This window comes from Diorhabda carinulata, chromosome 2 (genome assembly GCF_026250575.1).
Source record: "Diorhabda carinulata isolate Delta chromosome 2, icDioCari1.1, whole genome shotgun sequence".
NCBI classification, from domain to species: domain Eukaryota; kingdom Metazoa; phylum Arthropoda; class Insecta; order Coleoptera; family Chrysomelidae; genus Diorhabda; species Diorhabda carinulata.
Window position 1 is genome coordinate 4,610,863 of NC_079461.1, and position 27,184 is coordinate 4,638,046.

Consider the following 27,184-nt stretch of genomic DNA (forward strand, 5'->3'; position numbering starts at 1 on the left):
TATATATATATATATATATATATATAACCAATAATAAAAAATGTTTTAATCAATTACACCAAAGTCGGTTTTCTTGTTATTGAAATAATCGATTAATTTCCCGTATTGAATCGAATGATTTCTAAAGATGTTTTGCATCGTGGTCGCATTGTAATTTATCACCAATAAAATTATGAGTTAACTGGCTACATGCAAGGACTCTTCCACAAAGACCTAACCAAATCTGTTCACGTCTTCTGACTTCACAAGATTATTCCACAGGATAAAAAATGTTAACAAAGAACATGATAAATAGTGTGGTTTCTATCATGTGAAATTCATTTTATAAAGTGATTAAATTGTGTTCATAAGATGGCTAAACTCTTGCTGTAATTTGTGACGTCACAAAATTGGATTGTGTGAGGTGAATGAAAGAAGAGTCCTCGGCGTAAATTCAATTCCACCAACTGAAAATAAGAGCGGAAATTTTAAAATTCTGGCAATTTTATATATTTTAGATTGCTAAATTTTTAAATAGTTATGATAATAATTAACTATATTTTACACAGTAATTAGTTACTCATGAAATGAAAAACCAGTAACACAAGAAATTATGGTACAATTCTTAAGATGAATACTAGATTTAAATAGCTAAAAAATGTTTAGTTGTGAAGCTTCATTAATTTAAGATGACGCTCAAGTCAAAATTGTACCACGTGACCTCAAGGGACGCTCCAAAACAGCGTAGACCGTCAGCATGAAATAGAACTTAAAAGTGAATTATGATAGTCACATTTTATTTTTGTGAATTTATATATGGGATATGCTTAGTTAATAATTGAACATTGCTTAATTAATTTTGGTTGTAATTATAAAATCGGCAAATATTTTTCTTTCATCTAACAATAAACTCCATGGATATCAATTGTCGTTCGTTAAAATCATTCAATTATATTGAAGCAGCTATTCGATTCAATATTGTCATCTGATATAACTAACCTAAAATATCCGATGTTTTTTGAATGTGTAAAATTATATTAAATATTTTTATATCAATAAGAAGGTTTATCAAGAATAACGTTGATTGGTTAATTTTATAGATATTTCTTACGTGTAATATTTTAAAATGGTGAAAGAAACGAGTTCCAACATTAAGAAAAAACGAAAAACAGCTAACACTGAAGCAGAATCCGATACTGATATATACAAGGTAAAAAATTATAACTTAATTTCTGTTCCCTATTATTTGTTTCGATTATTTTATCCCTATATTCTAAGCATTAGTTTATGAACAAAGATTTTTAAATTCTTTTAGAAAGTTATCGATTTTGAAGAAAAAGAAGCTCTAAATAGTCAGGGCTCCATTGATGCTAGTATTTATTTTGGATTATGTCAAGATATACGTAAAATTCTAGCGAAAGTATTTGAAATAAAGCAAGTAGATGTAAGTACATAATACGTTTATTTAAATATAATATAAACTTGAACATCATATTTTAGCCAAATTCAAGTGTTTTAAAAGAATTACAAACTGAAATTTTCATCAATATGAGCTTTATTAAAAAACTTAACAGAACTGATAAACTTAGACATGTACATGGAAAAGAAACACTTTCTGCTGAAAAACAAAAATGTGATAGTATCAAACTGAATTATCAGAACTTGGTTTATGAACTTCATCATCTTGTTACAGAAACTAACAAGTGTTTAGCATTCAAGTATGTGAAAAGATTATTATGTGATGATGTTAAATTGTATATTAAATTTCTTTTAGATCTAAGGATGAGGATATAGAACTTGTTTCATTTGAAGACTTTATGAAAGAAGCTCCAGAATCTTTGACGAAGAAATTTTTATCAGTAAGAAAAGTTTTGATCAAATATATTTTTCTCCAACCAATTATTTTTTTTTAGTATGATGCTAATGATCGAGAACAAAAACACAACTTACGTTTAGCTAGATTGGAATGGGAGCTAACTCAACGCAAAAACTTAGCACAATTGTGCAAATCTTTAGTTGAAGAACAGAAAAAATTGAGTGAAGGTAAAAAAAATTGATTTAACACAAATCACATGAAAATTAAAATCTCTTTTTCCAGACCTTATTGTGAGAAAAGATAAACTGAATGCTCTCAGACCCCTTCTTATGAACGTTATAAACTCCACAAAACCCTTACAAGAACATTTGGACATTTCTTTAACTGAAATGAGAGTAGAACACAAATTGGCATATTTACTACCAGATCCATTGTACATTTTTTATGTTAATGTTGTATCTTATAAAAACGTCTATGATCTTAATTTAGACGTTGAAATTATTGGAGATCAAGATGAAGCTATTCAATGGAAAGAGTCCAAAATGGCAGAAGGGCATGTACATGATGATGACTCCGACACCACAGAAATTGAACAAGATGCAGCAGAAGCAGAGGTATAATAATAAAAAAAATTATATGAATTAAAACTAGATTAGTACACAGAACACAATTGTAGATTACTGTGGCTTGGTCAATAATTTCATCAATTACATATTAACATGTTTTTATTCAGCGGTACTTGTTTTTAATATAAAATAATAGATAGTTACAAGGAAGAAAGTTATATGACGGATACATAATTATATATAGCCAGATCTTGAAGAGAGTTAACAGTTTTTTTAAAATCATTTTACTTAATCCTCCAAAAAGACATTTAGTTAGTTTTTCTCTATTTGGTAAAGTTAAGAGAGCTCCTGTAATTCATAGTTTTTTCTAATTTTCTTTAATAACAATAATAATTTATAGTTCGCTAAATTAAATTTAAATTTTTGGAATACAGGAAATTGTAGAAGTTAGAAAAAGACGACATAGAAAATCTGTGCAACAAGTGGATCCGATGGAAGAAAAAAAGAGGAAGCTTTTAGAATGTCATCCCCTTAAGATTCAGATAGTAGCGAAACTAACTGATGGTCCATCTCTCACTGTTACCTTTTCATATCAAACTATATTAAGAATTGTAACAGTTATGTCCGATACGGATGTATCTCCTAAGATAACAGGTATTTTAATAAATTTTTTATTTATCAATTTTTATAATCTTTTTTTTAAGGTAATTCAGCAAGAGATGTTCTCATAGGTGAAAATATTTTACGGGAATTAATAGAAGGAGACGATGGATTGGAAAGTCCGAATCCCATGAACAAATTTCAAATTAAAAAAGTGGGAATTACATCTTTCCAATCGTTAGTGCCGGATATAGGTTATGCTTACCATTGGGCACAAAAAATCTGTGGAAGAGATTTTATTAGCAAACAGGTTAGTTATTTTAATATTAATTTCTAGACTATATTATTAAATTGTGTTATTCATTTGTTGTAGATGGATTCTGATGAAATCGGTAGTATTAATGTACAGAGTGTGATGAAATTGATGTTTAAAAGATTAGAATCGAGGTACCAATTGGCTACACAACTACAACAACTAGGTTTGTATAATTCAATAGATTTTGGTATTATCAAACTTATTATTTCTATAAAAGTATCTAATTGATTCTGATGGGTTAATATATTGTTTGATCCAACATTTTGTTCAAAATTTTTTTATTTGTTTGGATTTTTATAAAATTAATTTGAAAATTCGATTTCTTCCCATATTTTTCACACCTATATAAAGAGAACATGCAGCAATAAATTACCCATAGCATTGTATTATTATTTATTTACTCATTTAGCAATTTTCACTGAATTAATTCAGGCACACCATGTTACTGACTCATTGATTTTTTCAATGTGTTCAATCAACTATGCTTTAACATCTGTATAGTATACCACTTATCTAATTACTTTGAATCGTTTCATTACAAATCAACACAAACAGCATCCCATAACTTGAATTTCAGATATTCCATTTTTTATCATTTCCTATTCAAGTCTTAGTCAAGTAACAACTGATATTCATCAACTTCTTTGCTTCTCTTCGTTTTCTTTTTATAACTTTCATCGCTTTGTGTATAACGTTTCTTTCATGTCTTCCGGCTGCAGTTTCTCTAAGTGTCCATACTATTCCAGCCTCTAGGATTTTATGTATTCCACTGCAACTTACCTTTTCATTATTTCGTTTAGCTCTTTATCCACTGACCTTCTATATTCATCTAATTTCACAGGTCCTAATTTCATGTTATTACTTTCATGTCCCTTATTAGCTTTCTCTAGTTTAAACTATCATTCTTCTTCTAAAGCTCTGTTAGTATACTTCGAGTCTCTCTTCCGCGTACATTTTTTTGTCTTATCAGTGTAGTATTTGCCAAAATTAATTGAAAATATCCAAAGTGATAGCTTTTTATTTACAAAGTGTTACTATATTCAAGCGACAAAATTTCAGGAAGTGATTGTCTTCATAAAATTATGATAAGTCAATTCCATGATAAAATTTTCTTAGCCAAATTAAAGAAGAAAATTTCAAATTGAAAAAATAATTAAAGTTTTTTTGAACATTTCTACTCTGGATTTTCGTTTAAACTATTTCTTAATGTTTTTGGTTTTTATTTTAGAAAATAGCATGTTGATTAAATTGCCCAATTTAGTGGATTGTCCTATTACTCACGCTTGTTCTATCTCTAAGTGGACATCGATAACTTACCAAAAATATTGCCAATTGGAATTTACTAAATTATACATCGAAGAAGAATTTGTAACACCTTCAGATCTGATTTACTGCTTGCAACTCACCAGGTTAAATGGTAAGAAATAAATTTGTATTAGGGCTTCAGGCCATCTTAGAGACCGAAGAAAAAAGGCTTTTTTTTTCTAAAATACTACAAAACAAATCGAGTTAACAGAAACGTGATTTTATTGTACATATCAGTGACCGCTTACAATCATTTTTCTAAAACAATTAATGACCAATTAATTTTTTTGATTATCCTTAAAAACTTCTATAAAAGTGCGTAGAATTTTTGCGATTTATTCATTTTTGTCCAAATGGTGCACTTTTAAATGGAAACTTGCTAAAAATGGCCACATATTTGTTAATAATAAATAAAATATGTAATATAAAAAGAAAATATTATTTAATTCCCAAGATATTGTATTTTCCAAGTTAATCGGTTGAAAATTGTGTTCAGAGTCCAGCTAATCTAAAAAATGAAATAAATTTCTTATTTTTTAGAACTTTTGATATGTTTATGCTTGTAAATGTTCTTGATTTTAGGACTCTTCTGTTGTAAAATTAGTTTTTTTTAATAAATTTATAAAGACAAATAAAAATTGACATTTAGACTGTTTTTAGTCTATATAAATATAAATATGTATGCAGTGAAGTGACATTTGAACTACTTTTATTAATCGAAAATTCAATTTCATGTAGGGAGTAACCGTGTTCTAACAAGTATAGAGATAAATGCGTTTAAAATTAAGAGCAGTAGAAAAATATGAGTAATTTTGCAATACTTTTTATCTACGATGGCAAAAACCAAGTACCTGGAGGTTTTATCCCTTCATAATCTTTTTATTTTAAATAAAAATCGATTTTTGAAAATTATATTGTAGCCTAATGCCTTATAAATTGTAAATAGTGTACATGAAGTATGAAAAAATCAAAATACAACACTGCCAGACTTTAAAAATGTTTCGCAGTTCTAGGTTTATTTAATAAATATATTCGGGTTGTCTCTCAATTCGTATTAATATATTTCAAAATACTTGTTAGACTATAAAGGATGCTGAACACACTACACCATCACTCACAATTACACTATACTTGTTAGACTATAAAGGATACTGAACACACTATTATTTATTTAAACAGTGTGTTCAGCAACTTTCCAGCTTTCACCTTGCTGTTGACTGATGATATTGGTTTCAGTTTACAAACATCTATCGATTGACACCCCAATTAACCTCTTTCATTATTTCGGTGAAACTACCTACTATAATTATCAAACTAATAAAATATTTAATATTATTTTAGCCTCCTTGGACGCATATATTGTTATAAAAAGTAATTATCCAATTACTTCACCAATAATTTCCATATGTGTTAATTATAATGGTAAACAACATTCAGAAAACAACGACGATATAAGGGTAAGTTTTTTAATTTATTTAATTAACTAATTGTCTGATAAATTATAAGTTACACAAGTCTTTACAAATTTTCTGGTGTTAGTTTGTAATATGCCAATCAGTTTCAGTTAAAACTGAATCGAATGGGTTCAAATGATTATGAAATCTTGTATTTTACAAATTTTACAAAAAAACTGAGTCCATTTCCCAGATTTGGATCTCATTTAGTACTAGATATTCTTATTCCGTTTAGAATTAACCCATTGTAAATACACCCCCGGGTCCATTCTCCAGATTTTATCATCTTTTATTCTCATTTAGTGGACTTTTCTTTATCAATAGTTCTTTAAGAAAGATTTTAATGATTTTCTTTTTTGGTAGCCATTATATATTCACCTTCTGATGAGATTCTAGTGCTAGGTGCTACAACATATCCTATTCTACTTATGCAGTGAAATTTTTGTTTGTTTTCAGGATATTGAAAGAAAATTGAATGCTGATTGGGAAGAACCTCACGATTCTTCTGTATTATCTGTTCAAATAGCTCAACTATGTTCATGTTTCGATGTTTATTTGGAAACTACCGATCCCAATACATTCACACAGACTGTTACATTTATTAAAAGTATAAGGTAAATAATCATTTTTTTATTTTGATTGTAAAGAATAATTTGAAGTAATTTGAATAATTTTATGTATATAATTTTTGAAAGAATTACTGCAACACCGAAGTTGGGAAACTTGAATTTATCAATGTTTTTTATAATATAAGTTACTTTACTTTTAAACATTATTCATATTTTTCAAAGTACCTCATATACTAGTGAAAAATTTTTAATATCTGATGGATTTTTATGATGAATAGATTTTTTACTGTAATTTTAGTGATACAAAAGTATCTTCATTTTCATTATCCTGACCAAAATTATTTTAAATTTTATAAATACATTAATTAAATAAGAGCTATTTGGACAATATATAAAAAATACATGATAATGAATGTTTATAGCAAAAATTATAAATTTAAAAATATTTTGACTTGTTGGGCTGCTAATGTAATAACTTGGACTGTTTAGAGGGGTTATATGCAATTTAAAGTGTAAAATATATGTAAAGTTGCTAAACTTATTTATTAAAGTAAACGATTGGCTATTCGAGAGGGATATCAGTTTTGAAAAACCATCTATGAAGAAAGAGACCTGAAAAATAGATTGATAACTTTCTTATATTCACATCCTTCTCAGCAGATTTAGGACCATTTTGGTATTCCCAAAAATAAAAAGTATTTTGAAACCATCTCCCAGAATGCATTTAAAAATTGTACCAAAAAAATCTTTGGTGATTGTGAAATTATTTTCGCTAAATATTCATTACCTATTTTTTTGTTTATTTCAGTGCTCGAAATAGGCGACGGCCATTGAAATTTAGAAAAATTGGAAATGGGATCTTCACACAATATTAAAATTCTAAAATTGGGATAGTATATTCTTTCACTGTATTAGTTTTTGTTTTTCAGAAAAAGTTTTTGAATTCTGTAGAATTTTTTTACTGGTTGTAATAAAAACCTCTTCGATCAAAAGTTATTTTATTAAATATATATATTAACTCTTATCAAAAACCATGGAAACACAATCAAGATTCTTTAAATTGAGTAATACCGCTTGAAAAGTATTACAAAACTTTGGAATGCTTATTAACCTAACTTTTTGTCCTTGATCTCCTGAAAATAAACAAAAAATTCAAAAAAACTCTTCCTTTCATACGAAATTTTTCCTTTACCTGTGACCATTTCAGTAGCAAATTCATCTTGATTCCCAGCAAAAAACACGTGCGGACATTTCTCAATGATAAAAGGATCGTTTTTGTAATAAGGATAACACCCAAGAGTATCTGGAGCTGTCGGTGCCAAATGTCCCCATTCTAAACATTTTTCTAAAGCTTTGATTGGAGAATTATTTTCCGAATACCAGATTATATGTTGTACTGGTTGTCCTGAACTTCCTAATATATTCAAATTATCTAGAGAACAGGAATAAGGATTTGGCACTAAATTAAGGGATTTGTACATGCTCGAGTTAGGAAACATGCAAGGATGCATCTGTTTTTGGGGTAAAATTTGATTCGAAGGATCATGTTCTCCAGGCATTACATCAACCTACGACAAAATATATTGCATAATGCTTGTAAACACTTTTTGTCTTATATTATCAAACAGATTTCATAATAACATTGCACATTAAAAGTCTCCAATCTCCATTTATTGCAGGAAATGATACAAGATGTCTTCTTGCAAGCCAATAGACTGTGGAGTGCCTCAAGGCTCAGTACTAGACCCTATTTCATTTTTTCTATTTAATAAGACATTGCTTATCTAGATATCGGCAGCGGAACAACCCTGATAACATGGCACTTCATAGGACCATATCTAGTGACCTAATCACCCTTAAATCATGCTGTGATTCTAATCTTCTCTGTTTCAATGTTTCTAAAACTAAAGTTGTCATATAAAGAAACGTTGAAGCCTTTTGTACTAAATAACACTATCATTGAATCCGTAAAATTCTTAAGGCTTGTTGTAGACAATTCTTTGAAATGGGAAAATTAAGCTCTTCCTGTTTAAAAAAAAATTAACCTATAATGCTAAACCTTGAAATAGTCAGATATTTATCACTGATAAATTGAAAATATCTTACCTCTACTAACGCACAAAGTTGAGACAAAAAATTATCAAACGAGTTAACAGCCTCAATAGTTTCAGTTGATTCTGATACCCTACTAATTAATGAGATGGTAGGTTTCCTTTTTTCACCCGTTACTCTTATACTATTACCGGCAATAATCACTCTAACAACTTTTGAAACAGATTCTGTATCCCCCAACATTCCAGTTAACCAAAACGTAAATAAACCTAAGTTGCAAATTATTTTTTCATAGCTAATTAAATCTAGTCCGCTTAAAAACACAACATAAGTATCTTCTATAAATAGTGGTCTTTCTATTTGTTCCCTGTAACCAGGAAATACGTAATCTTCTGCTTTGAATTTTCCATTTCCTGCATCAGTACCTAAGAGAGCAATTGTTATACCAGTGACTACTTCTTTTATTGGAACACCTAAAAAATTTAATAATCAATTTAATTTAACTAAAAGGCATTGATTACCTTCTATTTGATATCTCTGAACTTCATCTTCTATAAATAGTTTATCAGAATCATCACTTAAATCGTTATCAAGAATAGGACCAACTTCTGCTACAAGTTGATTGGCTTCTGATAATTCTTTTAATATCGAAGGTTTCAATTTCTGATCTTTGAAAATAGTTCCTATAACTATACATTTATCTTTGTTCTCTTCAGCTAATTTGTGAAGTTTAATAACAGCGTATTGACTACCCCATTCATTTTTAATACGTTCACGAATGAGCGTTTCCATATCCCGAAGACGGGCTAAGTATATGCTACAATATTGTCGGTTAAAATCCTCTGGATGTTCGGAGAATTTATTTGAAGTATTTTCATATTTAACAGTCGCTCTCTCTAACATTTTTTGGGCACCTTTGTTTTCTGGCATATTAATTTTTCACTTTAGTTTTGTTTATATATAACCTCTAAATGTCAATTTTTAGCGCGAAATAGAACTAAATCTTATTTTCTTTAATTTGAATAAAGGTTCGTTACCGCATGAAATTCTAGATCTCCGAAACCGATTTCAGTTTTCTGTTGGATTACTGATCGATTTATCATTTGTTTATTTTGAAATATACAAAACAAAAATCCAGATCATTATTATAATCATATTTAACTGCAAAATGCGTTCGAGTTGGTAAATAATTAATAACTGCTCAATAACAGTTATTATCATGATGAAACTGAATAAATATCATGAAAAGGTAATGAAAATCAAAGGTTTTGAAATTTCCTCCGAAGGTGAACGTGACATTCTGTAACTGGTAAAAATTTCATTCTTGATTTGAATGCGCAATCAGCTGATAGGCGATCTATCTGACCCAGTAAAAACCATTTCGAAGTACAGTTAAAATACAGTTCAAAAGCTTGTCAGAACTTTGGACATCATAAGCTCGCATTCAATGCACTATGTTAGAACGTACAAAGTAAACCGGTAAAGATTATCCAGAGTTTACACAGGCTGGAAACCAAAAAGTTTACACAGACCGAAAACCGAATATGATCCACAAAATATATGTAATACTCCTATATCGCTACTCGGAATAGGGATTGTAGCTTGACCATTATGTGCAGATATATATGCGTCTGTCTTAATTATTACACCTTGAGTCTGGTGCGCATGATCGTGAATGCGGAAACAAAATCCATTACAATAATTATATTTCGTGCTATGAAAGATGTCTTACTCTTATCCACTTGCCATTATAGACGCAACACTTGCGCACGACGCTTGAAATAAGAAGAACGAGATAGAAGTAGTCATTTGCTGTCTCACTTCATGGGCCACGCTTCAACTTACAGTCACTAGCAATATAGGAGTGATTTGTGATTTTTTCCTATTTTCTTTGATAACTTTTGCAAAAAAAATAATTCTTGGCACAAAGCATATGACCATCTTATACAACAGTGAACTAATTAAGCAGTTTTTTAATAACTCACAAACTTTTCTTTGAAAGTGAACTATAACAAGCTGTGAAGTCACGTTTCGATTGTAAAATATTAATAAATAAGGTTTGTCAATCTTGACCATAGGTGTAGAAACAGAGCATGCCCTAATGGTATATTTTGTGGGTGTAGAGCAAACTCATGAATAGTATAACTTGCAGATCGAATAGTGTTAGAATCAAATATCACAAAAAAGAAGACCTTACTTCACACCATAGAACTAAAAGATTATTTTAATTTTTTTCTGTTAAGAGGTACTCACAATGGATGCGAGCATGACGAGCTGTATACGCTCTTAAATGTCAAAAATAGTTAAACTTGTTGAGAAACTGTAATAACGCACACAACGATTGCGCTCTTGAGATCGAAGTTAACCAGCTTTCTACTTTTTACGCGCTCAAAAACATAACCTCGCGTCCTAGTGTAGTTTGTAATTGCAGGTACTCTCAAAGCCACAACTTTCGAAATTATCCTTTATTTGGTGGTTTTTAGTTATAGTGAAGGAAATAAACACACAAATTGTTTCTAAAATAATTTATTTGATCATTTCAAGAACAAATTCACTTGCCAAAATTGAGATTGTCAAGGATTTACACAAAATTACGTAACTAACCTTTTTAAATGTACAATAGATATACAAGGTAAATAAATATATTTAAGTACATTCATTATTTATAAAATTTATAATACATTTATATAATTTTCAACTAAAACATATTTTTTGGTGTTCCAATGCCTATGTTACTATTAAAGCAGCTCAATACATTTTTATTATCTTTATTACACAAAAGTTAATACAACTTTTAAAAATAATTAGGCTTTTTTTGTTTCTCCTAACACCTACAAGAGAAATTATACAAAGGAATCTTGTTAATTATATAACAAACATTTTTTGTATGGAACTTTTAGGGGTGTAGCTTGAGGTAGATGGGTCCTATATCAAATTTTGTAAAGGGGGCCTTCAACCTAACTATAGAGAAGTTCAAATTTTTCCAAGAAAAACAGAAGCACTGATAATAAATAATATATCATCTTCTACTTCGAGTAAATGCTCCTTGGAGCCATTTAGGAAAACAATTGAAATCAAATAAACACTTCTTGTGTTTTTTAGCAAATTTAATAATTAAATTATCAAAAGCAGAAGATAATTACTAAAATAGGGACAAATCTGAAAGTCATTCTTGACCCATAGAGGTCCATAGATAATTTTTTTGTTTTAATGGGAAGCATATTTAAAAATTTTTATTCTACAATAAAAATTAAATAGAGAAAAGTAAATTAATTATCATTTAATGAACCCTGATGAACAAATACTTTTTAATCAAGCTCTAATTTGTATTTTAAATCGAAATTCAAATTTCTAATAATAAAAATTATACAAAAATATTTTTATAGTAACCCATTACTTCTTATATTTAAATTGATGTAATTTAATATTTAGAATATGAGGGATGTTCTAGGTTGGTTTTGGAACGGAAGTGACATTCACGGGGTACGTCGAAGTATGCTTATAGTCAAGTCTAACCGCAGACGATAACGAAAACATCAAAGTATCGATATATGAGGGGTGTTAACAAAAACTTGAAAAAGTGAGGTAAGGCGATAATGGCAAAATTGAAGTACGGGGTGTGTTAAAAAGTGAGGTAAGGCGATATCGGCCGACATGACGTACGTGTTTTCTAAGGTGATAACGCCCGACGTGGTGCACGTGTTTTGCTAATAATAGCACACCCGGATTTCATTTTGCCGTTATCGCCTTTTTTTTTAAGACGCCCCGTATTTCGATACTTTGATGGTTAGACGTGACGATAAGGATACTACAACGTATTCCGTGAATGTCACTTCTGTTCCAGAACCGGCCTAGAGTATCTACTCTCATGATTAAAATTTGAAATTTCACTCATTAAATTTTATATTCAATTTAAAATAAATTTTTATCAATAGGAAAAATTGCTCCAATGCTATTTAATTCTATGAATAATAAATTGATTTGTGAAACAATGATTACTTATGTTTTCTATTTCTTTAAGGCATGAAGAAACAATTTATTTTTTTCTTTGTTTGGTTTGTTGTAAAAATAGTTTCAGGAAAAGATTGTTTATTACAACTCTAGAAATGTATATACGTGGCGTGCTCATGTATATTTTGAAGATTACAACTTTTTGAATCATATCTTAGAAACGGTGGCTCCTATAAAAAAAAGTATTGAAACGTTTTTTGTAGATAATTTTATGATCTACAATTTTTGTCTGTGGTATTCTTAATATAAAACTTACCGTTTTGCTGTAAATCGCGAAAAACTATTTTTTTCAAATTTGACCTTGAATAAAATTTTTTCTATACACGAGAATAATGGGAATTTTCAAATTTTATTTTTAATCACATTTTAAACAATTTTACTGTTTTTTAGATTGGTTGGAATTTATGTAGCTTCACTCTTACTTTTAGGTCTAATTTGACCGGACTATTGGTAGACCAAAACAAATTCTACTCATCTCACAGATTGAATGCGCTCGATGGAAGGTTGAATATTTAATAATATCATGAGTATAAAAAAATGTCATTCCTCTAATTTGTGACATTTATTTCAAATTCTGTGTCTTCTAGTCACTTCATATACTGAAAAATGTGATTGTGCATATCGGTTTTAGAATAGGCAGTTTTTTAAGCTAAAAATAAAATTAATACCCAGGGAACAACTGGAATATATTTTTCACAAAAATGTAACTTAACCACTATTATTTTTCCAAGTTAAGTTTACGTCATAAATATGAGTATAACATCTAAAAAGTCAGTCAGGTACATCTAAAACATATCAAAAAATCTCTTCTTAAAACAAAAATTTTCTTTCCAAAATATCATAGAAGGTAAACATCGGAGGAAAAGGATTTGAGTTGAATATTGACAAAAAATTGTAAATTATAAATTAAGTGTCATTTAATTTGCATTATATCACATATTATCTTCAATGATCCTTATCATCAAACGGTGTTTTGACAAAATAAGTTGTCAAAGTACCTTTGCCTTTAACGTACGTCGGGCCTCTACAATCGCATTGGTAACCAGCATTCATAAGAACTTCAGCAGTGACATCTGTCGTTTGTATTTTACCTAATAATATTTAAATTAATAAAAATTAGTTTTGAGTAGTGGCGGTAGTTTCTACCTAACAGTCCACAAGAATCCATCCTGGACGCTACGTTGACAGTATTACCCCAAATATCGTATTGGGGTTTTTGCGCTCCGACCACTCCCGCTATTACAGGTCCGTGATTTAGGCCTTAAAAAAGACAATTTTTCTTCATATGCTTACATAATTAGATCTTCACTTACCGATCCTCAATTTAAATCTTTGGAATGCATCTCTGTTTATTTGTTCTAAACTAGTCATCAGCAATACTGCGAATTCTACTAGTGCTGTTATAATGTGTTCTTCCTTTCTACTAGCCTCCTAAAAAGCAAAAATTTTTTCCATATATTAATTAGAGGCTTTTACATCCAATCCAAAAGTCATCGATCATAAATAGAGATAAAGAATAAAAGAGAGACAGTTGAATACTAAGAAGGCGAAACAACGAATATACGAAGATGGAGATAAAAACTCGTCCACAACATGCACCGTGAAGCAGATCCTATTCGGTTATAATGGAAATCTACATTTTCGCAGCGTCTTTGATATGTTTTTTCATATCTTTTTTTTCAAAACTAATTTCTATAATTTTTGAGAAAATCGTTTTTGTTGTATATACGAGTTTGTTTATCGGCTTTATTTAGTTTGTAGTAAAAAATCAGTCAGTGAACGGAACGAAATAGATAAGTAACCGGTTAGTAATAGTTAATTATATAAGTAGTGGATAATAATAATAATTATTATTATATAAGTTAGTTAAGGCCAGGTTTCTTCACTTCCTAATAAGTATTATTTACCGAATAACCATACATTCGGTTTCTTCACCTTTTAATAAATCGAGTTATTTGCCAAATAAGTTATAAGGCAGTCACAACAGTCAATTAAAGAGTTTAGTAGAAACTTAACCTAAAATATTATAAATCAAAAGTGGTTTGTTTGTTTATTATACCTATATATTAATTTTTGAAAATATTCGTCTTACAAATACTTAAATATTCAATATGGATGCTTTCCAAGATTTAGAGGATTTGTTTGTAAGGAATTGATTGAGAAAATACAGTAAATGGCAGAAGATCGAGCTTATTCAGTTCATCTTTACAATTTTTGATACGATGATGAATTTTTTTCATTTCTTATCAATTATTTTCAATATAAACACAACTTTCTCTATCTAGAGACTACTTCAACATTTACATTAATAAAACACATGCAAATATGATTAAGCACAGATAGTTGTCACAAATACAGTTAGGTTAGTTACGTTACGGTTTCGACAATATTCATCATAAAGATAGATGAAACCAGAATACAGAAATAATGAGACAGATAGGTTTGGAGATAAAACGATTGGTATTGGAGCAGAGACAAATAATTAGTTTTATTCAAAAACAAATAGAGAAAGACTCACTGAGAGAAATAAAATTTCTAACTTAACTTTTGATTACGAGTAAATTGAAGCTCTTATTTAAATAATAACTCAAATTGAAACGCAATTTAAAAATCAATTTATTAATAACGTCATCATAACGGTAAATGAGTAAAAACAATCTGAATGTCACATTTTGAGTTAGCGTATTGGAACTTATATAGTCGTTTCTGTTTTCAAATTGATTTTATATGATTATTACCTTGAAAAAGTCCTGGAGAAAGCAAAAAAACAAGAAATATATTTCAATATTTTACTCGTTTAAGCAATAATATAGTGAGGAACAAGTAATAAGAGAAGTAAATTTGCTTTTATATTTATTGTTATTTGTTCGATATGAATTCTCTTCAAATGTATTCATTTCGGAAACATTTCGATATAAAATTACTGAGTTTGAAATAAATCAAACATCTATTTTATATATTTCTTTGTAAAGTCTATGACAATAAGGATTTACTAAATGATATATATTACCTAAGTGAAATCTTTCCTTAAAACAATTTCACTCTTCATGGCGGGAAAGAACTTTTTTTGTCGCGGCACAACACCATGATAAACAGTGGCGAGTAATTGTTAATAAAAATACATATACAACTTCAGAGGGATATAAACTAACAATTTCAACGGAATTTAATTTAAAATCAACAAACGCGAGTGGAAAATGAAATGACAATCTGTTTTACTAGGAGAACTGATCGTGGCCACTGTAGTAAGGTGCGAGGGAGACAACACATCGTATAATTTGATAACTAGAAAAGGAGAGAAACTGATCGTTAAAATTGATTTTAATACGTTCTCACGTATTGATCTTTTGCAATTAAGGCGTGTTCGTTGTTAGAACAATTGCGACGTTGTCACGTTTTTTAGTTTTGATAGGAAATAAATAATATTTTCTCTAAGAAAATAGGCGTAATGAAAATTTATAAAGATACCCATAAAATCTTTGAAATATCAAAAAATTTAATGGATTTTTCTTTAATAAATATTTTATATATATTATTACACAAGAAATAACAAAAATAAAATGAACTTACTTTACTAGTTTCTTCTTTACCAGGCCTTAAACCCGACGCCAACATGTAAGTACTACCGATTGTTTTAATTTTTTCTATACAACTAAACTTTGGTTTTAAAAGTAGCTAAAAAAGGACAACTAAGAGCAGAATACGCCTTTTATAAAATATTTACCTTGTCAAATTCGCAAATAATTTCATTGAGTAGTCTCAAACACTCCAGGCCCTGTTTATTTACATCACTTTCGTCGTAAAATTCCTTGTAATTAGGAATGGAAGCGAACATGACGGCAACACAAGAATACCTTTCGTGGTAGAGGTCTTCTGTTATTCTTGTATTTAAGAAATGTTCAGCCACGTGCGCCGGAAGAATATTCTCCAAAAGAATCTGCAAAAAATATATATATACACATTGTGATTATTTAGCATTTTAGCTTTAAAAATCTAAAAATTCAATATTGAAGCTCTATTTTATTGAAATATTCACATTCTACAAAATCTGATTATACCGGAAATGGAGTGAAAAAAAATTTAGTTATAAAATGATACCTTGTTGATTCCGCGCATAGTTTCGACTTCATCTTGTTCCACCTTCAGCTTCGCTTTCCATAAATAATCCGTTCTAGCCGTAAACTCGATTTGTCTATCGAGTATATGAAAAAATATCACAACCAAAGCTAGAGCTATTGCCGTTTTTATTTCAAAAGGTATTGCAGGAAATCTATAACATTAAATCATATTCAATATATTTAAAAACAGTTCGTAAAGTTTGAAGTTGAAATTATGGCAGTAAAGCTTAGTGTAACGAATTTATTTGAAACAGTTACATCGAGAATCAGTCCCATCTCTACTTTTAGTCCAATACTAAATACATAATATGATAAATTCTTGCTGGATGAAGGAATTTGCGGAGGTTTTTTTGGGTCATAAAAAATGTAAACAGACACAAAATATCAATAGCCGAAAATACGTGGTTAGGTAAGGTTAAGAATAATTTTTTTCCATCCTCTTTCCTTGTGATATGCTAAAAATCCTTTTAAGTACAATCATCTAGTGTGTGATAGAGTATATGGTAAAAATTTTAAGCCAATCGGTGATTCCTGTTCTCGGAACTCCACCCCATAGGCGTAACATAATAGGTTAACATGTTTTTAGTAATTAGTTTTTAAAATCATTTCAAAACTGGTTTCTCTATATTTGGTGATTTCGTAATGAAAACAAGTTTTTTCAAAACACTAACAAAATTTATTTTCAAAAAAATACAAAATACTGAACTTATTGTCACAAAAAATTTTTGAGTCATGTATGAGAGAAAAAAAATTAAAATGTGCTGCCTTTCATATTAAAGTGACATTATGAATTATTGCTCAAAAATTGTCAAGCATATAACGAGCAATTTAAAAAAAATAAATATTATTAAACATGTAATAATAAGAGTTATTAATTCATTTAAGGACAATAGATATGATACTAAATCACTTCATTGGAAAACCATAATATTCTTTTATTAGAAAGCGTTCTTGACATTAGATTAGTTTTATTGTAATTTTATTATAATTTTTATATAGCACGCCTATGGTAAAAGGGATATTGCCTTCAGCCATATGCAACAGCCATTCTGGCACAAAAATTTCGATTATTACACCTTCCTTTAGTTCAATGTTCCAATAGAATTTAAAATCAAACTAGCATCTAAAAGTTCTATTTTACATTTGTCGAAAGATATCAAAAATATAAAAGAACGAAAAGTTTCAAATATCATATAAAATTGTCTTTAATCACTTTCACCATGCTTGCAAAACAAATAACTAAGTCGTGTGGAATATAAAAATAATTATTAACTAATCTGGAACTAATATTAAAATCGTTTTATAAATATGACCTGACTGTCTAACATTTATTCAACCTTCACTTTATTCGAAGTTTGGCAACGTTGTTTAAATGTGACCTTATACTCTACAATTCTGAGTCTTAAAATTTATAAGTGGGAATTTTATATTCATGGCAGATTTCTGGATTGCAATTTCTCTGTGACATAATTCTCAACTATCAATTATTGTTGAAAAATGATTTTACCCACAAGATAACTTTTATAGGACAGTTAAATCTCCAATCGGTAGTTGCAACTGAATTATGGAGGTCACAGAACAATAATTTGACGACTGACATTCGAGCCTAAATTATAAGAAAGAAATTTACTGTTAAAAAGTTGAAGAACAAAACATAATAAAAAATTAAAAAACATAAAATCCAAACAAAAGGAACAAACAACTTATTTAGATGATCTGTGGTTTATTAATCAGCCTTTAACAGGAAACTCTCAAACAGTGATGGAAATGGTCCGATATGAATATAGGGGAGAATGGTGCAGAAAGGAATCAAATGAAGTTCTTTTTACTTAAGGATGATAAACTCAAAAACATCTCGTTATATTCATCTAATGTTCTATCTCTGTTAGAGTTATTTCTGGTAGTGTTTATTTATTCTGAAAATTACTTTTTCGTCAAAAGAAAAACAGAGACAGTGTATACTGATTACGTAAGCATTCGTACCCACATATTTCAAATGTTTTTTTTTTTTGATTTGAAGTTACATTACTTCGACGAATTCTCGGAGGTGCCGTATAAAGTAATGGAAAATATCGTGACTGCCGATGACTTCAATAAATAATTTAAAATAGATGCGTTCACAGTAAATTTGTTTTGCTTTTGAGATACGTTCGACACAGTTTCACGTAGTCGTTATATGTCAGAATGAAAGATTACATTTTTATTTAGATGGAAAACGTTATCTCGTATATGTCGATTTGTTCAGAATGCGGAAAACGATTTCCATTCATAAAGTAGTTTTGATGACTACCATCGTTTTTATCACATATCACACGTATCCAGCTGTATACGATAAATATCGGTTCAAAAATCTTCCAGAATGGCAATGGCGTTTTTTTTTGACTCAAGTAGTCCATAATTGAAAATTTTAACGACTTGCGTTGTGCAAAACAACGTAAATATAACCTAAAAAAAAATTACACCGATGCTAATGTGACGTCACTCATATTTAACGCATTTCGACGATTACTTTTTTCAGATTGTTCTCCTTTTTTCTATCATCAATAATTTACACCAATGTCAAGGAGACAATACCTAACACATAAGAAACTAGGCGTAAGTACGATTAACACTTTATTGAGAGGGAAATTAAGTTGGTCACGCTTTACGATGTTGTCAAATTAACATTCTCAAAATAATTATCGTTGTTTGTTTATATTTATATATTTCCATTAATTTTGTAAAATTCTTCTAATTTTATTTGGTAGGAATACCTGTTGATATTTTAAATTCATTTCTACTCAAGCCCATTAATTAATATTGTGGTTATAATTTCTTAGAAGTAGTTTCTTTTGTTCAAAACCTTTCAGATCTATACCATTTTTGGATGTACGTAATTCAATATTCTATTATGTAGTTTAGGTAAAAAAATATATCAAAAGCTAGGCGGAGTAATGAAAACAACTATTATGCACAAAGTTTTCTACAATTAAGCGAAGAAATAAAATACATGACAACGTTGCAATCTTCTAACTTGTGATGTCATCGTCTTAACGAAAAAAAGGTTTATTTCTTTACTAAGTTAAATTTCAAATAAACACATTTTTTATTAATTGTGAATTAATTTCAAAATATTCTCAACGAAATATGCTATTATTTATTAAAAATACGACATCAAAAGTTAAAATATTATACGTAAAACGACTTTAATTCTTTGTATCCGGCAGCCATCTTGTAAAATGATATTTATAAAGATAAATAAATTGTACCAATATAAAACCTACATTCAGGTCATTTTTACCAACTTTATCTTTATATAATGAAAATACAAAGTTATTGTTCATTGACGTCTAAAGAATAGGTAATTTTGTCCTATAAATGTAGTTATTTATGTTTATCACGTTATTCCCACTTTAAACTGTACGAAAAATTATTCTATTCTGAAGAGCAAACTATAAACCATTATTTATCTCGAGGTATTCGTGGCTTCCTGTAAATTGATGGTCCAATATAAATAGGGGAGACCGGTGCAGAACGGTATACTTATAAAAAAGTCATATAATGAAAAGAAAACTTTTGAATATTGTAAACAATTTTATTTAAACAACATATTTAGTTGTTTTAAAATATTTACACATATAATATACAAATGAATATTTTTAAATTCTTATATTTAACAAAATATCGACTTGAATAATTGTATTCAAATAAGTATAACAACTAAACTGAATGATTTTATGAACCGGAGATTCTAATTTTGTTAGTTTTACAATGACGCGGGTCAAATTTTATAGTGAATGACCTTTGAGGATGGTATCAGAAGTACCTGGACCAACAAAAATTTTTGGAAAAAATATATTTTTGAACGTAATCTACTTTCAAGTCCAGACGCTTTTCCTAGCGATGTTCAATAACAACAGAAAATAATCCGAGGGAGCTAAATCTGGCGAATAGGGTGCATGAGGTAGCAATTCAAACTTTAATTCATCAATTTTGGCCATTGCAATATTTGAAATAAATTCGTTACAATACCGCAAATTATTTTTACTTACTCGTCGTCGTGAGAATCGTGGTAATCTTGAAAAAAATCCATATAACTGTATATCAAAATGTGTACGATAACCGAAGCCGTCATTAATAATAATTTTAATAAGAATCCCATTCTCAGAAAAACTGATATAGCCGCCAGTACTAAAGCCGAGCTGTAGAGATAAGTCTAAAAAAATGTTTTTTTTTTAAACCTTTTCATTATTCTAAAGTTCGATATTTGATTCAAAAATTAGTCTTCTTGTACTCAAATTCGATAATACAACCACGTAATATGCAATTTTTGTTAGGAATGCCATTAAATTCCAATAAATATTCCGTTTATCCTAGTTACCGCGCCATTCATACATAATTAAAGTCGAAATCAAATAAAAACGTAACGTTCCCAATTACTTACAGGCACGTATTGCACTACGATAATTTTTGGAATGCTGTTGTCAATCGGAGAAATTCTGTTTGTTAAATTCCATTTCGAGATTGAATTATTCATGTCGAATTCTGGCATTTCCGTTGTTGTTGGAGTTATCGGTATCGGTATAGGTTGTGGACCGTAATTGATCTGTGAAAATTTACATTTAGAAGGGTCTAAAGTGAATTAGATTCCTAATAATAATAGTAATTGTGTGTTTTTGTGTATATTAATGAGTTTATCGAACGTTCAACGATTAGAGAAGACAAGGACTTTACAACAAGCCCAATTGAACAAACTAGAAACCGTAAGCACTTTGGGATAGTTCGTAAATTCTTTAATAGATCAAAACGTAGACCTCGATATACCGGACGACGTGCAAAGAATAATTTCCCAATTATCCTTCACGGAAACGGGTTAAAAACGAAGTTAAACAAAACAACGTTCTAAGAATGATCGAAAAAAGTTCGGAAAAAGTTATGACCAAATCGGAAAGTTTGAACAAAATCGATTTATTAGAAGAAAACCGATCGAGAACTAACAGTTTTACTACCAAAAAAGATTCTACTGAAAAAGTGTCGAAATTTTTTTCCGATTCACACAATAACATCCTACAACAAAAAATCCATCCTAAAATTGATGTAATTTTGGAAAATAAACCTTCCCCTACACCGGATAGTGGTCCTGTTAGTCCTTAATCAACGGAAACTTAGTAATTGCGATGTAACAAATTGAAAAGTATCAAGAATATTAAAAATCTAAGACACATTTCCCCCGATAATTATAAGTAAATGATTTACACAATATTTTAGATTGAGGTTAGGGTGATATCCATTTTTATTTATCGGTTTAAAGTATTCTGTTTATATTATTATTCATTACTTACGAGAGTAATTACTGCGCATGTTGATATCAGGGTTACTGATACCAAAAAAATCGACAGTCGAAGACAACGACTCTCAGCTACGATTTGTCCGGGAGGAGAACATTCTCCCGGTTCGTCTACGGGAGTATCCGAAGGAGGCCGAGGGCCGCAACAACCGTCCAACCAACATAAGTACACGAATATGAGTAGAACTACCAAAGTTGGTCCGAGAGTACCGTAAAGAGTAATCGTTCTGCAAAAAAATCGTATAATTCCAAAATATGCGATATACAAAAAAAAAACTAAAAGAATGTATGTCGTGAAACATTCTTCTATATCAAAAAAGACTACGGAAATTGTTTTAATGCTAATTGTCACAATATTGGACATTACGCAATATAGTACATTACTTTTTATAAAACAATAAATGGAAATGAATAAAACAAAAAAAAATCAAAATAAATAGGAAACATCAGAATTTATTAATATTGGTATAACCGAATTTAAAACACTTGTCACTAGATGGCGCTGAATTTGGCTTCTATAGCGGTGAATAACAATCCGTGAGGGGGTTTGATACTGCTTTCTTTTTTAGTGATTCTGGTAGGATTTTTTCAATTTTTGTAATGTCCTAAACGTGTATGTGTAGTTGAAACAAAAAGTTTTGTCTACGAATCGGTCTAAAAATAACGAAAATCGAGGTAGACCACTAGAAGAAGTTAAAGCGGGACATATAGTATTATGTAATTCAAAAACAATTAAAAGTTTGTGTCTACAGACGTCAGGTCTAACTTCCCAGCCTCATTAGATAACAATTAATCTCAATGATGAATTTAAAGATTGTAAATGCACTTGTTCGTGCAAGAGACTTGAATATTTACACAAAACTAACAAAAAAGTGCACAAGACTTTTATTGGTCACTAGAATAGAATTTTAATATCTAGTATATTTGTAACACTACAACTTTTACCACGTTTTTATTGTTTTCGAAATGTAACTAATGGATGTGCGGTTGTTTTTATCTCGGAAAATCACTTTATACAGTTATATTATTTTACTATTTAGTCTAAAATTTCAAATAACACTTTATATTGTTTAGGAAGCAACAAAAATTAGTTCGTATTCTTGCTCACCTCTATTAAAATATGAGAGAAAACTAACAGATGTCGTAATGTTCGCGAATAGTCATTTATTTTATATATTGAATCATTGACATTTGAACGATTACAGTAACGCCATCTCATTCTAATTAGTTAATCAACAGTTAATAATTGCAGATTTCTACTGTACGTATTCTGTGAAGATAGGTGCCTTTCTACGAGTACTATTTTTACCTTTCAATCATAATGAAAGTAAATTGTGATTGTAATTAATAACTAAAATATTAATTTAAATAGCTGGAAGATAATAATGAATTTACTTTACTCGAATCTACAGATGAATAAATTAAAAAATTGCTCCTCTATACTTTTATTAAATTACATCTGGAAACAGATGGCGTTACAAGTATTTTGATTCCATACAACTATACAACAGATTCATGTGGTGTATCAAGAAGTGTCTGTTGAAAGAAGCAAATTAAGATGGCGCTATAGTAGCAAGTGGACGAATTTTATAAAGAGCGCCACAAACTATTAGAGTAAGATAGTAAATTAAGTTCTTTTTTTAAAAGTCATAACTATTTCAAAGAAACTATTAATATACAAATTATTTCGAAAATTGTACAATAAATATATAACTGCTAAATTCGTATCTTTTCCACTTGTTACACTAGCGCTATTTTGTCGAGTCTTCGTACTATAATTTGCTGGTTACATTTGGAAACTTTTTCAACGAACCCCCCATACAAGACGGTTCTCCTTATCTCTATCTTCCATAGTCCACAAATTTAATTTATTGAATTATTAACAGTTAAACGACTACCGCAACGCCATCTCATACTAATTAGTTTCAATCAACAGTTAATAATTGCAGATTTCTACTGTACGTATTCTGTAAAGATAGGTGCCTTTCTACGAGTACTATTTTGACATTTAATCATAAAGAAAGTATTGTTTGATTTATAATGTTATTTTGAATATATTATCGATTGTAATTATTCTATTTGATTGAATAATTGTAAATTATTGTTGATTATCCAAACTTATATTATGAAACTTTTCCACGAATAATGACCGCATGCTCGTGGTATGCACCTTCGTTGGAAAGTTGTTGGGAGGATTATTAAGTTGAGAAATACCGAAAATTCTAGTGGGAAATTCCACATTACACGAATATCTTGCAAATACTTTAATACCGTGATGTTTGTAGTTGATTCTGCTCCAAAAAAAGAGAGTTGAGTCTCAACAGAATTTATGACAGAAAGTTTAATACTTTAAGTACTGAATGATAACCTACAACTGGAATTGGTATTATAGTTAATTCAGTCAGTTTACCAGGAGTTTATTCAAAATATTTAAAAATGTCTTTCACACAAATTTTCAAAATTTTGAATTAAAGTTGATCGATTTTGTAGAATCCAATCTCATTCCACTTCCACCCGCTTCGATTAATCGAAGGTTTAAGACGCAACCATAGATCAGGCAGCGTTGCCAACTTTTCATCTTTTTACGTAGATATACGTATTTTAGACGCTGTTGGATACGCTAAATAAACTTATTTCTTTTTAAAAATTCGAGTTGGTAACATTGATATCAATTTGATTAGTGTTCTTAGCAGTGTTGTCAAATTTTTAACAAGTTGGATACGCCAAATAAACTTATTTCTGTCTAAAAATTCGAGTTGGTAACATTGATATCAATTTGATTAGTGTTCTTAGCAGTGTTGTCAAATTTTTAACAAGTTGGATACGTTAAAAAAACTTATTTCTTTTTAAAAATTCGAGTTGGTAACATTGATATCAATTTGATTAGTTTTCTTAGCAGTGTTGTCAAATTTTCAATTTCATTAAGTGTGTATATTTTCTGAAATGGTCTAATAGTTTTGGAAAACTTATTTTAAATGGCTATGAACGGCAAGCTGATAAATAAATATGGATTTTTGAAAGTTTTAGGTTATAATTATTACACCATACTTATTTAGGAATGTCGTATGGTAATAAACTTTTTTATGCGGTCAAAGTGAGTAACAAAATATTCTAAAGCGCAAAAATAACTAAAAACAAGTTTCACTTCAAGTTTTACGTCTTAATGATGCAATTTTCCGCAATTTGACAACAGTGCAAAAGTTATACATAACAGAGTTACTGATCCAAATAGAATATAAATTTCAAGTTGATTTTTCCCTCACAGTTTACGAAGTTTTACCTCTCCTAAAAGTAATTTCCTTCGTGGCTTGGGTTAAAATAATAAAAATAATCTCTTACCTGGGAATCGTGGTAATTTGCATGAGGCACATCGCCAGAAAGAGAAATGAGGCGCAAGTAATATAACAACGAAATTCAGTATCCGGTTGGGCGCGATAGTCTGTTTCTTGCTTTCTATTTCGGAACCACAACAAGGCGGGATGAAGTTCCTCGCTATTCCACCATTTTCTGAAACACCAATTCCATTTTTAAGGTATCGCGAGAATGCTCTTCAATTATATAGATACTTATGTCTTGGGGAAATCACAGTTGGTGCATTAATATGAAATTAGCTGAGAAGCTGTTATAATTTCGAAATACAAAGATTTCTCCATGAAAATATTGTTCAATTTATTATTATCTGTATATTCCGTTAACGTTACGTAAACCCTGGGTTTTTTTTTCAACATCCGATCGCTCCGTGCAGACGCTACGCGGTCAGAAGAATGCGGGCATGCGCTGTAGGCGACTGCGAAGCTCTCGCACTACAAACTCCGCCATTGTTGACATTCAGGCGTCAGTCGGCGTTGTGCTACAGCTACGTAAACATGTCCGCTATTGTTGATGCTCCCTCCAAGTCTGAATTGCGAAGTGTGATTCGTTTTCTACAGGCTGAAGGCCATAATGTTGCAGAAATCCATCGGAGATTGAGTCTATGTGCGTGAATGGTGTCGAAAGTTTAAAAATGGCCGTTATAATGTCCATGATGAAGGGGGCCAAATGGCTCAATCTCTTTGGTGATTATGTCGAAAGTAACCTTAAGTGTAGCAAGCTTTTGGTAATAAAATTATTGTTTTATATAAACTTGTCTTTTATTTATAACTTAGCGGAGGTTGTAAGTAACAGAATATCGATTGAAATGTGATTTGGTTCGATCCCCACGTGGCGGTGCCTTTAAAATACTTTTTATAAGCCGCGGAATCCGTTTGATTTTTGTTTTAGATGGGTTTTTATTATAGCAAGCGGTTTATTTACATTGTTTCTTTCGAATAATTTATTTATTTGTTTCGATTGTTTATTTTCTAGAACTTTCAGAATTCTTTTGGGATATATAAGGAGTTACTGTGGAGCAGTTTAGTTTAGTTTATAATAAATAGTCGTAGTCAACAGACCGAAATAGAAAGTAATCGAAGAATTCATTTAAATAGTTCAGTGATAGTGATAAGTGAACTATTTTATAACTTAGTGTAGTGTATAGTGTTTAAATAAATTAAGAACTTGAGAGACTGTGTTTATTAATTCACCCCACGGATAGAAATCGTATAAATAAATAAACATTACGATATGTATGATTTTGAAAAATCACAATCTGAAGAAAATGATTTGTTACTTGAATTTTCCGATAATTTTTGAATAATGGATTTACAAAAATTATGTTATATTCATTTATTGTTTGAAATTTATCATTTGTTTAATATTTCATGATTTTTAATGGTATTTACTTAAAAATATTTAATTATTTATATTATAGATAATAAAATTTTTTAGGGGGAATCTATAATATAACATTTTAATGGTATTTGATTGGTGCTTTAGATAGATAAATTATGGAGAGTTGAGAACGCGTCGTAAACTTGACAACGCAGCATTTACGTAATATGCCGTGGATCAGCTGATGTCTGTTCGACCGTCTAACGGAATTAAAATCGACACACTAGTTTTACCCTTTCCTGCTACAAGTGGAAGCGGGAAAATCTTTTTTTGTAACCATAAATTAATACCGAATTTTAGTAAACAATTACTTAATTAGCTAT

The 27,184-nt window shown here is 29.7% G+C and overlaps 3 protein-coding genes and 1 long non-coding RNA gene across 11 annotated transcripts in view; 2 read left to right on the forward strand and 2 right to left on the reverse strand.

Moving 5' to 3' along the window:
* Nucleotides 1–665: 665 nt before the first annotated feature.
* Nucleotides 666–7,597, forward strand: LOC130890858 (THO complex subunit 5 homolog). Its single transcript, XM_057795246.1, has 13 exons — nucleotides 666–1,189; nucleotides 1,295–1,423; nucleotides 1,480–1,697; nucleotides 1,754–1,838; nucleotides 1,893–2,022; nucleotides 2,078–2,409; nucleotides 2,796–3,015; nucleotides 3,066–3,271; nucleotides 3,335–3,440; nucleotides 4,506–4,694; nucleotides 5,924–6,039; nucleotides 6,493–6,650; nucleotides 7,414–7,597. The coding sequence occupies exons 1-13, from the start codon at nucleotides 1,106–1,108 to the stop codon at nucleotides 7,478–7,480; spliced, it is 2,040 nt and encodes a 679-aa protein (XP_057651229.1). The 5' UTR covers nucleotides 666–1,105; the 3' UTR covers nucleotides 7,481–7,597.
* Nucleotides 7,587–9,677, reverse strand: LOC130890864 (DNA polymerase delta subunit 2). The gene is made up of 4 exons (XM_057795254.1): nucleotides 9,179–9,677; nucleotides 8,712–9,130; nucleotides 7,798–8,173; nucleotides 7,587–7,738 (listed from the first exon to the last, which is right to left on the reverse strand). Exons 1-4 carry the CDS (start codon nucleotides 9,585–9,587, stop codon nucleotides 7,620–7,622), a joined length of 1,323 nt encoding a protein of 440 aa, XP_057651237.1. The 5' UTR covers nucleotides 9,588–9,677; the 3' UTR covers nucleotides 7,587–7,619.
* Nucleotides 9,678–10,927: 1,250 nt separating this feature from the next.
* LOC130890874 (uncharacterized) lies at nucleotides 10,928–13,375 on the forward strand. Its single transcript, XR_009058796.1, has 2 exons — nucleotides 10,928–11,289; nucleotides 13,097–13,375. It is a non-coding gene; the product is annotated as an uncharacterized LOC130890874 (long non-coding RNA).
* The window catches only part of LOC130890853 (adenylate cyclase type 2-like), a 103,217-nt gene continuing 87,200 nt past the window's right edge, over nucleotides 11,168–27,184 (reverse strand). For 6 of the 8 annotated variants that reach the window (XM_057795237.1, XM_057795231.1, XM_057795235.1 and 3 more), the window contains 10 exons: nucleotides 25,452–25,619; nucleotides 22,108–22,339; nucleotides 21,210–21,371; nucleotides 20,818–20,981; nucleotides 16,767–16,938; nucleotides 16,393–16,605; nucleotides 16,239–16,343; nucleotides 13,982–14,099; nucleotides 13,815–13,928; nucleotides 11,168–13,759 (listed from right to left, as the gene is read on the reverse strand). In XM_057795237.1, coding sequence (XP_057651220.1) covers nucleotides 13,614–13,759; nucleotides 13,815–13,928; nucleotides 13,982–14,099; nucleotides 16,239–16,343; nucleotides 16,393–16,605; nucleotides 16,767–16,938; nucleotides 20,818–20,981; nucleotides 21,210–21,371; nucleotides 22,108–22,339; nucleotides 25,452–25,619 — 1,594 coding nt within the window. In that variant the 3' untranslated portion in view covers nucleotides 11,168–13,613. The remainder of the gene's footprint in view (nucleotides 13,760–13,814; nucleotides 13,929–13,981; nucleotides 14,100–16,238; nucleotides 16,344–16,392; nucleotides 16,606–16,766; nucleotides 16,939–20,817; nucleotides 20,982–21,209; nucleotides 21,372–22,107; nucleotides 22,340–25,451; nucleotides 25,620–27,184) is intronic. The other 2 variants (XM_057795233.1, XM_057795238.1) reach the window with 2 other exon arrangements.